This window comes from Aethalodelphis obliquidens, unplaced genomic scaffold (assembly GCF_003676395.1).
Source record: "Aethalodelphis obliquidens isolate GAN/ISIS:26980383/991018 unplaced genomic scaffold, ASM367639v1 scaffold18, whole genome shotgun sequence".
Classification (NCBI taxonomy): Eukaryota; Metazoa; Chordata; class Mammalia; order Artiodactyla; family Delphinidae; genus Aethalodelphis; species Aethalodelphis obliquidens.
Window position 1 is genome coordinate 4,507,072 of NW_020837962.1, and position 13,679 is coordinate 4,520,750.

Consider the following 13,679-nt stretch of genomic DNA (forward strand, 5'->3'; position numbering starts at 1 on the left):
AAGTAACGAAATTGAGCTATTTGTAATGAGGTGGATAGACCTAGAGTCTGTCATACAGAGTGAAGTAAGTCAGAAAGAGAAAGACAAATACCGTATGCTAACACATATATATGGAATTTAAGAAAAAAAAATGTCATGAAGAACCTAGGGGTAAGACAGGAATAAAGACACAGACCTACTGGAGAACGGACTTGAGGATATGGGGAGCGGGAAGGGTGAGCTGTGACAAAGCGCGAGAGAGGCATGGACATATATACACTACCAAACGTAAGGTAGATAGCTAGTGGGAAGCAGCCGTATAGCACAGGGAGATCAGCTCGGCGCTTTGTGACCTCCTGGAGGGGTGGAATAGGGAGGGTGGGAGGGAGGGAGATGCAAGAGGGAAGAGATATGGGAACATATGTATATGTATAACTGATTCACTTTGTTATAAAGCAGAAACTAACACACCTTTGTAAAGCAATTATACCCCAATAAAGATGTTAAAAAAAAAAAAAAAGAATGAAAGCAGTTGCAGGCAGTGGGTGGCAGCGTGAACTGGGGCACTTTTTCCAGAGTGCATGTTGGGACTACATATATTAAGATGAAAAAACCTCCCCTTTGACTCAGCAGATCCACCGCTGGGAATTTATCCCATAGACACGTGAGATTTGCACACTTACACAAACATACCCCGAGGAGGTTCACTTTGACAATGGAAGAGCAAGACACTGGAAATGACTCAAATGTCCATCAATACAAAACGTTATAAAAGACTTTTTTGTTCCATCCATATGATAAAATACCACACAACAGTGCATGAGCGTTAGGTCGACTGACATGTGCTTACACGTAACACTGACTTGTCAATACGTGAAAACAGCAAGATGTAGCATCACACATATGGTACAACCCCGGGAGTAAAGACAGACAAGCAAAACATTTCTGGAAGGAAATGCAAGAAACTGTTAACCATGGTCACTTCTGGGGCCAAGTAGTCTTATTTTTCATTTTATCATGTCCTGTTTGGGTTTAAAGAAATCATATGCTTATAGTATATACTATATTTCTGAAATGAATTAATCAAATCAAAGAATGAAATCAGAATGAATCACGGGGTGGAGGGGAAACAGGGATCCTTGTTTGGGTCAGGTTCTTTTCACTAGATTTTGTTCTTAAATGTACAACTGCTTTTGAAAACATTTTGCCACATTTGCAATTGAGGTTCGAAGCCCTAACTGCGGAGAAGTGAAGTTGCAGGGGACAGCTCGGCCAGTTTTCTGAAGCTTTGTAACCAAGGGCAAGGTTGTCTTTCGAGGGGTTGGGATGCATATGGATTTACTTAAAGCAGACATGTCAGAACAGGAAGGGGGAGCCTGCCGGCCCTTCTGGAGAACCAGTACTTTCAGCTCCACCAGGCGACCTTGAACTTTCTATTCATGCTTCTCTTTTGGAGAGGCAGGGAGGAAAGTTAGAGATGCGCTTCGGGGAAAGTGGGAAGAGAGGCTCCCAGAAAGAAGAGAGTGGCAGCCGCCCCAGGGGCAGCGGGACCTTCTTCTGAAGTCTCACTTCTTCAGGGGCTTAAACAGGAACTGCACACACTAGTTCTTTCTAGTCATCCTACATGGAGGAACTGACTCTCCCACAACCTCGTTACTAATAATCTAAAGTAGTTCCAAGAAATTTCCAAGAAATTTTTAGCCTTAATTCTGAGAAGTTCTTCCACACCCTCAAACAAATCTCTGGAAAACCAAACCCCGGCGGCAGAACACCAAAGAGAAAGCCAAGATTTCTTTCTGGGGCTTGTGTTTAATCTTGTGTAGCACTTTGATAAGTTCTAAGAAACGGGGTTTCTGAGAGGGGAAGGAAAGCCTACACAGGCTCAAGACAGAGAAGGTCCTGGAACCACCCCTCTCCCGCTCCCCGGAGGGGACAGGAGGTGGTACAGGGTGGGGGCCGGCTTACCTGGCACCTTGTCCACCGACGCAAACACAGAGCGCTGTACTGTGGGGTCGCTGCTGCCCCGGCGGCACTGGTCGTAGAAGCGGAAAGGCAGGTGCTGGGTAGAGGACGAGCTGAGACCAAACCCCAGGACTTCAGTTGTCGGCTGGATCGGGAGGTCCAGGAGGGCTACGTTCAAACAAACCCGTGGTTCAAGCTCAGCACGTGCGTGGGATGGGAATGTAGGTGACAAGATTTTGGGTGGCACGGCTGTAGCAGGTGTGGCCACATCCCTGCCAGGCACATCCCTCGGACAATGCCAAGCAGGCAGCCAGCAGCCTCGAGCTGGGGAGACCAGCGTGACACCAAGGGTCCTGCCTGAGGCTCATAACACAAGCAGTGCCTACAGAGTGGTTCAGAGATGAACGCCAGGCCCATCTTCCCCTCGGATTCTTGGCTTCCATACACTAAAGACCCTACCAAGGCTTAGCCCTGGGTACAGTTTCAGACCCCAAAGCAAACGGGGCCAATTCTGCTGTGAAAGTTCATAAATCTATGCGTGTGGGGAAGAGTGTGTGAGACAGAACTTACACGCACGTGTGCCTGTGTATTTATGAGTGTGTGTGTCTCTGTTGCTGTCCTCTCTTCCACGCAGAAATCTCACGATACAGCAATTTGGAGGGGCTTTTTAAAATCAATGTGAGAAATACCCAAGGCGTTAGTTCTAACAGCCACTTTACGGCATAATTCTCAATTTTCAAATGAAATATTTAGCCTTGATGCCAGCTGTGAGAAATTGCTTTACATTAAAAAAAAACAAACAACCCTCTGGAAATAAATCTTAAGAGAAAGGACTGAATGATTTAAGTCACTTTGCACATTACAAAATGCTTCTGTAATGATTTTGGAGGCCAAGTTTCAGCTAAGTGAGAAATAAGATGAGGACTATATGGGATGCAAGCCTGCGCAAATCAACGGGGCACGTGCAGGAAATGACTGAGTTCGCGATATCCAGAAACCCTGCCCTCCAAGTGTTTCTTTTTAGGTGACCCCTCGAGAACGCTCCCCTTCTCTCCCAGTGGACTGGAAAGCCTCCCAGTGACCACACCAGAACGACCACTGGTGCTTGAGCTGAAAGGCACTGGTTTCTTGTGAAAGGCTGTTCGTGATTTTAGGAGTTGACAGAACGCCTTTTCCCCGAGGAGGACGCTGTGCCTTCCACCCTGATGAAGGGAATGCCCTCATTTCAGTGCCCTCACTTCTAAGAAAGCTGGGGTCTTCCTGACACTGGGCGGTATAGGGCCACGTCACAGATTCACCACAGTCCCGGTGCAATGTGAAATAACACTTCCGAATCCAGTGCTGGGTTACGGCCCCTCACCAGGCAGGGCTGCCTCTCATGAGAGCTGGGAACGGAGAGGAGGAAGGGATGGGCTTTAGTGTAGGAAGTTCTGTGTTTGGGTTCTGCCAACTAACTGCCTGCGTGGCTGTGGGCAAGTCACTGAGCCTCAGTTTACTCTTCTGTAAAATGGGCAGAACAGGCCCTACTCATCTCAAGGGTTGTTTTAAGGGTCAGAGGTGGCAGAGGAACATCGAAGCGCTTTGCAGGCATACGCTAGAGAACGTCCGTGTGCGGGAGGGAGAACCGTCGTCCCACACTGACAGCTGCCTCTGGCCTGGGAGGGAGGGCTTGCCTCTTCCAAGCAGCCCTAGACTTGTAGAAACCAAACACTCAAGGTTCTCCATTCTCTCACCAAAACACAACTCATTCCTGAACCATACGTTTCCTCTTCTAGAGGAGTCACAAGGGTTCTCAAGGTCAACGCGAGAGTCATGCTAATGGCCTGCGGCAGCTGCTGCCCCACTGCCGAGAGGATACCCGCCGGGGCTGCACTCACCAGCTATTCTCTGCATCTTCATGCGTCTCGCCTGGATGCGGCCCTTGGCCAGGCGCTGCTTGGCGATGATGCAGCGGATGTGGTCCGAGAAGACGAAGGTGGCTTGCAGGATGGGGAAGGGCTTGGAATGGGGGCTGGATGCAGGCTTGTGGATGGTGATATTCAGGGCGCGGCTGTCGTCCTCCACGCCGGTCACCTGCATGTCCTGCGGGGGGAGGAGGCCAAAGAAAGAGTGTCTGTTAGGTTCAGGGGGAAGGTAGCTGCTCGGAAGCTGTGGATTCACGTCTCATCTAGAATGAGGTCCCCCAGATTGAACTTTGCTTTTGCTCTGGAGGAGACCATCAGCCCCCCAAGTCTGAGAGAGTCAAGGATGGGCACGAACCAGGCCAGGCCTGGTGGGAAGTGAGGGGTGGGAAGTACAGACAGCTCAAGTGGCTGATGCTGGCCGTGGTGGCCGGTTCCATCCCCGCGAGAACTTGAGGCAGCTAGTAAACACACGGGACACCAGCCTCTACATGGGGCCTCAGGGAGCCCAACACACTCCAACAATTCTTGCTTCGGAGAACTAGAGATAACAAACCCAAGTTCCTAGTCCTTTCCAGTGTGATCTCCTCCAGCGTAACAATTCCTTCCTTGCTTCTCTTAAGAAGGGGGCATCCTTAGCTCCCATTTGTATGTCTCTGACAAATTCCTGGTCCCTAAAGGAAATAGCTAACTCTGAGAAAGGAACAGGGGAGGATCACTTAGCAGACGTTTGAAGAAAGTTACACTTGAAAGGTAGAGGAGACCTCACGTACAGCAAGTATCCTCAGGACAAATCCAATCTAAAACCTCAGATTGGATTCTGTGCAAAGAATTTGCTTCCCACTAAGTAAGGTTTGAGATAAAAGCAGGAGACAGGAGACAGACATGAAAGTCAGAAAGGTGGGGAAAATGTTGAAAAGGCTCATGAAGCAAGACAGATACCGTTCACAGGCATTCAATCTGGCACAAAATGTTGCAGTGGGAATTAGATGAGATATTATGCTTTTAAGACAGAGAGAGAGGCTGGCATGTAATAATGGCCTGACAAATGGAAGCTACTGGAAGACAACCAAAAGAAAAGGTTTATGTGCCTTTCATTGTCTGAGGGACGACATGTGTTAATCCTTTGAGGGATAAAAACACTTTCCTGACACTAAATTATAAAGGAAATTGATCATAAACCTAGATAAATAAGAAGCACTAAGTCACCTAATGGACAGTCTCGTACGTGGAAGTCTTTTTCTAAATGAGAGGTTCTTCAGATAGCTGCTTCTCACACCACCTTCTGTAAAAGACCTTTTTTAAATGGAAAGATCTTGAAAAAGAGGAGGCTGGGAAACGGTTGCAACAGCATCCTCAAACATGTGGGTGGTCCTCTTGGGGAGTGGGTTGCCCTGGAGAGGTGGATGTGGGTCGCCCCAGCAAGGCCTTGCCAGCAACCAGGACTGCTCAGCAAGGAAACGGACTCAGCGCAGGGCAACTCAGGGCCCGGGGGTCTGGCGGGGGTGATGGTTGGGGAGGGCGTGAGCTGGAGGCTGTTTTCAACTCATCTGGTTCCACGCTTCGTTCGACCAACTAGCTGGCATTAGTTACCCATCATTTAGACAAACATTAAGAAAACCCACGCTCCAGCTTGACGTTTGACAGTTTAGAGCCCAGGCCTGCTGGAGAGGTGGAGGACACAGGAACGTCCATAAATCACCAGTGGCAACAATCATTCTAGAGAGAAAATAGGCACAGCCCAACTTCTTGGTATCTTCCCTAGGGAAACGTTGGCCCAAGTGCACAAGGAAGTCAGGGCAATTCTGTTCACGGCAGCACTGTCTGTAAGGGTAAAAAGCTGGAAGCAGCCACAGGGTGCTGGCTAACTCTGCCTTGGTGTGTGGTCAGGAAGCAGTTAAAAGAACACCAGTAAGCCTGCAGAGGCTAACACAGTCAGTTCTCCAGAACATTAGTTGAGTGAAAAAAGCAAAGTTTACAATACATTCAATGTGACAGGATAAAAAATACACACACACACACCCCATTCCAACTATATGTTGTACAATTTTTAAAAACAGTACATGTAGTTATAGTCATACACATATTCGGCAAAGCACCGTATCTGATAATGGATGAGAGGAGTCAGAATTGGGTTTTGGTCAAAGGGGACTTGGCTCTTATCTGTGAGGTATTCTAACTTTTGTCAGTGATAATCTGTTCACTTGGCCCTTATGTCATTAGAACTTGACCGTAAAGATGACACTTTTGTGGGTGTTTGTACAGCCAACTGAGAAGAGCTTCCGGAGCTCTTGGCCATCGTACCTGCAGAAGGCCTGCGAACTTGACCACTCCCCAGCCCAGCCTGGACACGTCAGGCTCCACCAAACTCATCTGGTAAATGTCGACAGCCAGGAACCGCTGGAGCATGCTGCCATCCTTGGTGATCACCGTGCACGCGATCAGGTCGCTGTTGTCTGTGGTAGAGGGGGACAGAGAGCATAGTGAGGCGCAGTCCGCTGCCCAGCTTGACGGACACACTCCAGCTGACTTGTGTTCTGCCGGGCAATGCAGCTTGGCACCGGAGCCTGGGCTGGAAGTCACACACACCTGGGTCTGAGTCCCTCCTCCAAGTCATGGTAGGCAACTTACTGTACCTCTCTGGGCTTCAGATTCCTCATCTGAAAAATGGGGATCATGCCCCTCCCACTCAAAGCACTGTTTGTGAGGACTAACTCAGATAAAGTACATAAAACATCAGTACAATGTTAGCTGTGGATTAGGCACTGCACCTGTAGCTAAAAAAATAACCAACAAATCCGGAATCCCGGTAACATTTCAGTGCTTCCCTGCAGGCGCTGGTGGTTTACACCTGTGACAGTGTTCACCTAGATTAAGTGAAGACAGGAAAGGAAGAGCCCCTCGCTCGGTTATAGAATCACCAAGACCTCAGTTTGGTGTCTGACAACTTAGAGCCGAGCTCTACACTAGATGATGCGCCATCTGGGGCAAGGCACTTGGCCTCTCTAAACCACGGTTTCCCATCTGTAAAATGGGAATAATGTCCCCTATCTTGAGATGTCTGATGCCTTAAAATGAGAACAGGTAGGTAAAGCATTTAGCAGGGGGTCCTCAGCTTATGCTTGGTCCCTTCTCTTAGCTGGAAGTTACTCCCAGATTTGAGGTCTAATTTACTGCTTGTCCTTGATGGCTTTGAAATCACCAGAGTAACGCAGGGCCATTAAATATACAGTCTGCTTTGAGTTCCCTCCAGTGAAACCCTCTGTAACATGTTTTTTTTTTTTTTTTGGTGGTATGTGGGCCTCTCACTGTTGTGGCCTCTCCCGTTGTGGAGCACAGGGTCCGGACGCGCAGGCTCAACGGCCATGGCTCACGGGCCCAGCCGCTCCGTGGCATGTGGGATCTTCCCGGACCGGGGCACGAACCCGCGTCCCCTGCATCGGCAGGCGGACTCTCAACCACTGTGCCACCAGGGAAGCCCCTCTGTAACATGTTTTAAAAGAAACAGCTGAACTAGGAAACAACCTAAATGCCCCCAAATAGGGGAACCACTTGAGTATGATTTTTTTCCCATCATATGGAAAATTATATACCCATTTAAAAATTATGTTTAACTAAACTGTGAACTGTGGTTACCTATGGGGAGGGAAGTGAGAACTGGGGTGGGTGGGAGAGTGTGTGTGTGTGTGTGTGTCTGTGGTATCAACAGGAGAACTTTAATTTTTGCCCTCTATACCACTGTATTGCTTGAAATTATTTTAAAATGAGAAAGTATTCAACATGTACTTTTGAAATACGTATTAAAGACCCAAGTAAAAAATCCTATTTACAAATAACTGCCATGGCATTGGAAAAGACATTACAATTTTAAATGAACAAGGTGATAAAAACTTTATAACTATGATGTTGATATGTTAAAAAAAAAAGTATCCCTACAAAGAAATACAAGCACAGAGAAATATACTGAAACATTAAAAGACAGTCCTGAGGGCTTCCCTGATGGCGCAGTGGTTGAGAGTCCGCCTGCCGATGCAGGGGACACGGGTTCGTGCCCCGGTCTGGGAAGATCCCACATGCTGCGGAGCGGCTGGGCCCGTGAGCCATGGCTGCTGAGCCTGCGCGTCCGGAGCCTGTGCTCCGCAACGGGAGAGGCCACAACAGCGAGAGGCTCACGTTCCGCAAAAAAAAAAAAAAAAACAAAAAACGACAGTCCTGATTAGAAGAATGGTAGGTGGGTTTTTTTTTTCGTAAACAGCTTTATTGAGGGATAATTTATATACCATAAAATTGTCCCATTTTAAGTGTACAGTTTGAGTTTTAGTAAATTTACAGCTGTGCACTGACGGTGACACTCCAGTTGTAGAACACTTTCATCACCCCAATACGTTCCGTGACCTAATATTTGGCTTCATTTTATTGGTGGCCGGTTGGGGGGAAAGGTAACACAGATAGTAACAATTCTGGCCCCAAGCACATGTGATAAAAGTTGGGCTCAGGGGCTTCCCTGGTGGCGCAGTGGTTTAGAATCCACCTGTCAATGCAGGGGACACGGGTTTGAGCCCTGGTCTGGGAAGATTCCACATGCCGCGGAGCAACTGAGCCCGTGCGCCACAGCTACTGAGCCTGTGCTCTGGAGCCCACGAGCCACAACTACTGAGCCTGCGTGCCGCAACTACTGACGCCTGCACGCCTGGAGCCCGTGCTCGGCAACAAGAGAAGCCACTGCAATGAGAAGCCCGCACACCACGATGAAGAGTAGTCACTGCTCGCCGCAACTAGAAAAAGCCTGCATGCGGAAACAAAGGCCCAACGCAGCCAAAAATAAATAAATAAAATAAATAAATTTATAAACCAACAAAACAACAACAAAAAACCCTTGGACTCAGGTATTTTGCCAAGGTTTCGCCACACACTCCCTCTCCATTTTTACTTTTCATTTAGATCTAAGGGATGATAGGTACATTTCTCCTCTGCCATCTTCTTTTCCCCTCCCTCCTCTTCCCCCTCACCCCACCTCCCACACTACCTCAGTTTAACCCTCTGAGAGCATAATCCGTCTGAGATCCTGGCTTCATGGGATGCCTTCCGGTCTATCGTCTCAGCTTTGAAAGACCTTGTGTTTCTGTCTTTCCTCCCCAGCATATGACCACCCGGCACAGCCAGATACCCCGTGGCAAACACCAGCACCAGACAGGCTCAACGGTCTGGACTGCACATTCTCTTATTGAGGGCAAGAAACGTCCTCCCTTTCCCAAGGGTCCAGCCAAGTATTTAACAAGAGTTCTAAAAATGACTGTATCCAGAATTTCTAGTTCCACATGGAAGACACTAGTCTTCTGTATTATCAAAAATGGAAGCCCTCACACTCTTTCTTACAAACATTTTCTTTGTGGTAGGTAGACTTTATTTTCTTTACTCAATACTTAAAACATGTTCCCCAATTAGAATCTTTTACTTTTTAAAAAGAGAAAACTAAACTCATAAAGGATACCTTTTCTTTCCTTTTTCCTTTCTCTTTCTCTCCCCCTTCCCTTCCCCCCTCAACAGGACAACCTGGCTCTTCTTTCCCCACATTCACAGAAGAGGTTCATGTGCGGGTGAGAGCCGGGAAAGCGGGCACAGCCAGGGCGTTGGTGTCAGTGGGGTCTGTCGGCAGGCAACCCCCTTTACAAAGCCCAGGGGCCTTAGGGACTTCAGGGGGAAAAACAGACCTACCACCTCTGTCACAAAGAACAAAAAAGGAAGGACAAAACCCCAAAGTGGAACAACTTTCAGAAATGCAATTGAGACATCAAAGCCCCGTGAGAGATTTTGTAAGAAAACTAAGAGGCAACCGTCACCAGTGAGACAGGATGGCTCCAAGAGGGAGGGAGCCCTTGGCTTTTCAGCAGCTGTGGGAGCAGTTAAGGAGAAATGAAGCGGCTTCCGTGGACTAACAGAAGGGCATATGGGTACCCTGCAGAGAGATCAAGGGAGTCTGGCTGGGGTGACATCTGTGGGCCCCTGGGGCGGCATCTCAGGAAACGCCTTCACCCCCTGGGCTCTCCCCTCAGCTGCTCCACATGCTGGCTGTGAGCATTCCCGTCGGGAGGACCCAGGAGAGAGAGCTGTGGAATGGGGCCCAGCTCTGCCCACGGTCCAAGTCCTTCACCTGCTGCCTGCGAGCAGGCGCCCGTGGATTTCACTCTGAGCCGGGCGGAGGCGTGCCGGGTACCCAGGTAGCGGGAGGGAGGGATGCAGGCTTGTGGGGAGGACTCAGAAGTGGGCGGCTGTGTCGGGGTGCGTGGCGGCCTCTCAGGATTGGCCTGTGGTCGGGGGAGGCCCGTGCAGGTGACGGGCCACCCCTACACTGGCACTGCTCAAATCTCTCGGCCCACCTGGGTCTCCTGCGTCCTTCCCCCACCAACTTCACTTCAAAAGGGGTGGGGCCGAGGGCTTTAGTTTTTAAACTGACAGAAATTTATCAGACTATCCATATGACCTTAGGGAAGGATTTCTCTAAAAACGAAATGAGGATCCGTACATATGAATAAATAAGTGTAAGGCTGATAAACTGACCACCTCAAAATTAAAATTTACCTCACGGATAACAAACGAGCCCATAAACAGACTAGGGGAAATATTTGCAAAATACCTTTAAAAGGCAAAAGATGAATAAAGGAGAAAATATGAAGAACTCCACAGGCCATTCACAGACAAGAGAATGAACACACACACAGGTGCTCCCCCTTGTGCTAAATCAGGAGACAAGTGAGAACTGGATCCCACCGCACTGGCAAAAATAAAAATGGCTGATGACATCAGGTACTGGGGAGGCCACAGAAAAACTGACATTCTCAAACGCTGCTTGTAGAATTAATTAACGTAGCCATTTTGAAGGGCAAATCAGCATTATTTATTAAAACTGAAAGTTTCACACTCTATGACCCGGCAATTGGTATGTTCCCAGGAAGACATACGCGTGGGCTGAGAGACAGGAACAAGGATGTTGACAGATGGATTTCGGTCTGTAATGACCCAGATGTCCGGTGAGAAGGGAAAGCTTTTTTAAAAAATGTATGTTTATTCGGTGTAAAAACATATGGCAATAACAAGGAAGGAATGAGATCTCTAGATGTTTCAACAAGGTTTAGTCTCAAGAACGTGCTGCTGAGTGGAAAATGTTGCAGCATGACACATGCACATGACACAATTTGTATAAAATCAAACCACACAAAATCACACTGTATATTTTCTATGGACTCAAGTATGTGTGTGTAAAAGAAAAGTTTAAGAAAATGTCTGGCAGGGTGCAGAGTGATTATCTCTTTGGAGGGGAGGAGGTGGGACTGTGGGTGAGGGGTCAAGGTCGTTTTAATTTATATGCAGTGTTCTGATTTTTCCAAGAGGTATGTTGTTTGTGTACTTAAATTAAAAAAAAAGTGACTCTCCTACACAAAGGGCCTCAGGTCCTTCCGGGGCCCAGCCAGGGTTGGGAAGCAGCACCAGGCCCAGCTGTCGGCCGGCCGGCTCTCCCTGATCCCGAAGTGCAGTGACCATCATGGAGACCAGGGCAACGGCAAGAAACCGGCAGCGCCTCTGGGCACACAGGTGTGCACGTTTCCAAACTGGCCAGATGTGTGAGCTGAAGAGCTCTGACACCCAGTTCAACAAACGCGTGGGTGTTAGATCCTGTATTAGGGAACCAGACCGTGAAGAATGAGGCTTGGCACTGCCGCAAGGGGCTTGGGGGCCGGCAGGGATGCTGGGGCTCGGGACCACAAACCATAATGGAGACCAAGTCTCCATGTGGGGAGGGACCGGGCCCTAGGGGCAGAGCAGGTGGGATGACAGACGTCTCCACTGCACCCCAGGACCAGAAGGAACCTCCCTCCAGGGAGGGGTGATGTGTTCCTCCTACCCTTAGGCACTGCCTTTCGGTTCATTTATTTGAAAGGGGGAAAGATTTGTCACTTTATTCTATTTGAAGACATTAAGCTTATCAATCTCTTTGAATAGATAATACATTAGCATGTTCCTATTTTAAAAGGTGTGGAATTTTTTCTTTGCTTCTGGGCAGGGGACTCTGGTCTTAGAATTTAGATATAACTGAATTGTAGATGGCAAAACAAAAGAAAACGAAACGAAAAAACAAAACTGATGTTGTGTTGTGTTTTTGTTTTCAAGAGATTGAAACGGGTCAATTTTCAAAAAAAAAAAAAGATGTGGAATTTTTTATAGTGGATGGTAAATCTCCCCAGTCCTCTTCTGCAGAGGCAACCACTACTGATGTCTTGTTATCTGTCCACTCTGCATTTCCAAGTGTACATGTAGCTGTACCCCCCACCCCCTGCCTTGCCTTTCACAGATGCCACATACACCCTTTGCTTTTACCAATGAAGCCCGCGTTTTGGTGATACATCAGCACGCAGGGACGCGCCTCACTATTTTTCATAGCTGCATTCTCTCCCACTGCAGTCGTGACTCTTAATGATTTCACAGCTCCCCAGCTGATGGCCATTCAGGTTGTTTATAAACTTTTGCTACAACAGACAAAGGAACCTCCTATTCATATGCTCATGTGAGAGTAAATCTAGAGCAGCAAAGTAGAACTTGTCCTCAATTTTTCTCTTGAAAGCACTCATGTTTTACCAAAATAAATTTATTTTAAAAGTTAACTTCCTATCATTACAATGAATGGAAAAGCGGAATTACTTACAATAAATAAGGTGACCATGAAAATAGATTGAAAAGATCTTTTTATTAAATTATAGCCTAAAGCCTGCTCTTTTGATAAAAAGGGAGTCCCAGGAGTTAGAGAAATTCTAAGAGAAACGAGTACCAATCTGAGACCTTCTCCTTGATGTAACAGAAAGGACCCGAGGGGCACTGAAACGTATTTTCTTGTGGACTATACTTTCTATGGTTGGCCACAGCCATAGCTCCCCCACTATGTGCTCTTCTTACAGTGTGACCTTGACCCTCCTCCCATCAGGTGGTAGTGTCTGTGTCCCTTCTCCTTGAACCTGGGTGGGCCTCTGTGATTGCCTAGACCAACAGAGTACAGTGGAGGCGATCCTGTATGATTTCTAAGCAAGGTCATGAAAATGCTCTTGGAACCTATCCGCCATGCTGTGAGGAAGCCCAAGCAACCATGGAGACACCCACTGAGAGAAACCAAGGCCCTGAACCCACAGCCCCCAGCTGATCCTCTAGTCCCCAGCTGGTACCATGTGTAGCAGAGATAAGCTATTCCCACTGAGCCCTGGGCAAATTATAGATCTGTGAGCAAAGTGAATGACGGTAGTTGTTTTAAGCCACTGAATTTTAAGGTGGTTTGTTACTCAGCAATAGAGAATTGCAACTGTGATTTAGTGTAATTTAGTACTGTATCCAGGCACACTTAAAATTCTAAAATTCTTCCAGCACCACCAAGGGGCTGCACACCACACCATGGAGGACCAGCCTGGAGAAACAGCCCAGGGCTGATGTGGATGCACGAAAGGTCCTGCAGTGTTTAGCAGCATGAAGGGAAAGGAGTGCAGCCATTTTCCAACAGAAGTTTAAGATGCTGGGAGAGAGGAGGAGAAGAGGAAAAAGCTTGAAAGAGCCACCTTGCCATGAAGTGCAGAATCAGGGCAACTTGTCTGGGTAAGAACGGCTTGGGTTTTGGAGCTGTAGAGACCTGGGTTTAAATCCCAGCTCTGCCATTAAAAGCTGTGTGACCCTGGACAAGCCACCTCCCTCTCTGCATCTCAGGTTACTTATAACCCTGGCAGGACCATCAAGAGATCTGAGGGAGGCCTGGGGCTGCACCCAGCACAGCAGTGGTTGTTGCCTGGAAGTGCCCTGACTTTT

The 13,679-nt window shown here is 48.0% G+C and overlaps 1 protein-coding gene across 8 annotated transcripts in view; it reads right to left on the minus strand.

The window, feature by feature from the left end:
* CLEC16A (C-type lectin domain containing 16A) overlaps positions 1-13,679 on the minus strand; it is a 210,307-nt gene that overhangs the window by 50,438 nt on the left and 146,190 nt on the right. For all 8 annotated transcript variants that reach the window (XR_003435087.1, XM_027117401.1, XM_027117405.1 and 5 more), the window contains 3 exons: positions 6,147-6,298; positions 3,819-4,023; positions 1,945-2,109 (listed from right to left, as the gene is read on the minus strand). Coding sequence is in view for 7 of the 8 variants with exons in the window: in XM_027117401.1 (XP_026973202.1) it covers positions 1,945-2,109; positions 3,819-4,023; positions 6,147-6,298 (522 nt within the window). In the remaining variant the exon portion in view is untranslated. The remainder of the gene's footprint in view (positions 1-1,944; positions 2,110-3,818; positions 4,024-6,146; positions 6,299-13,679) is intronic.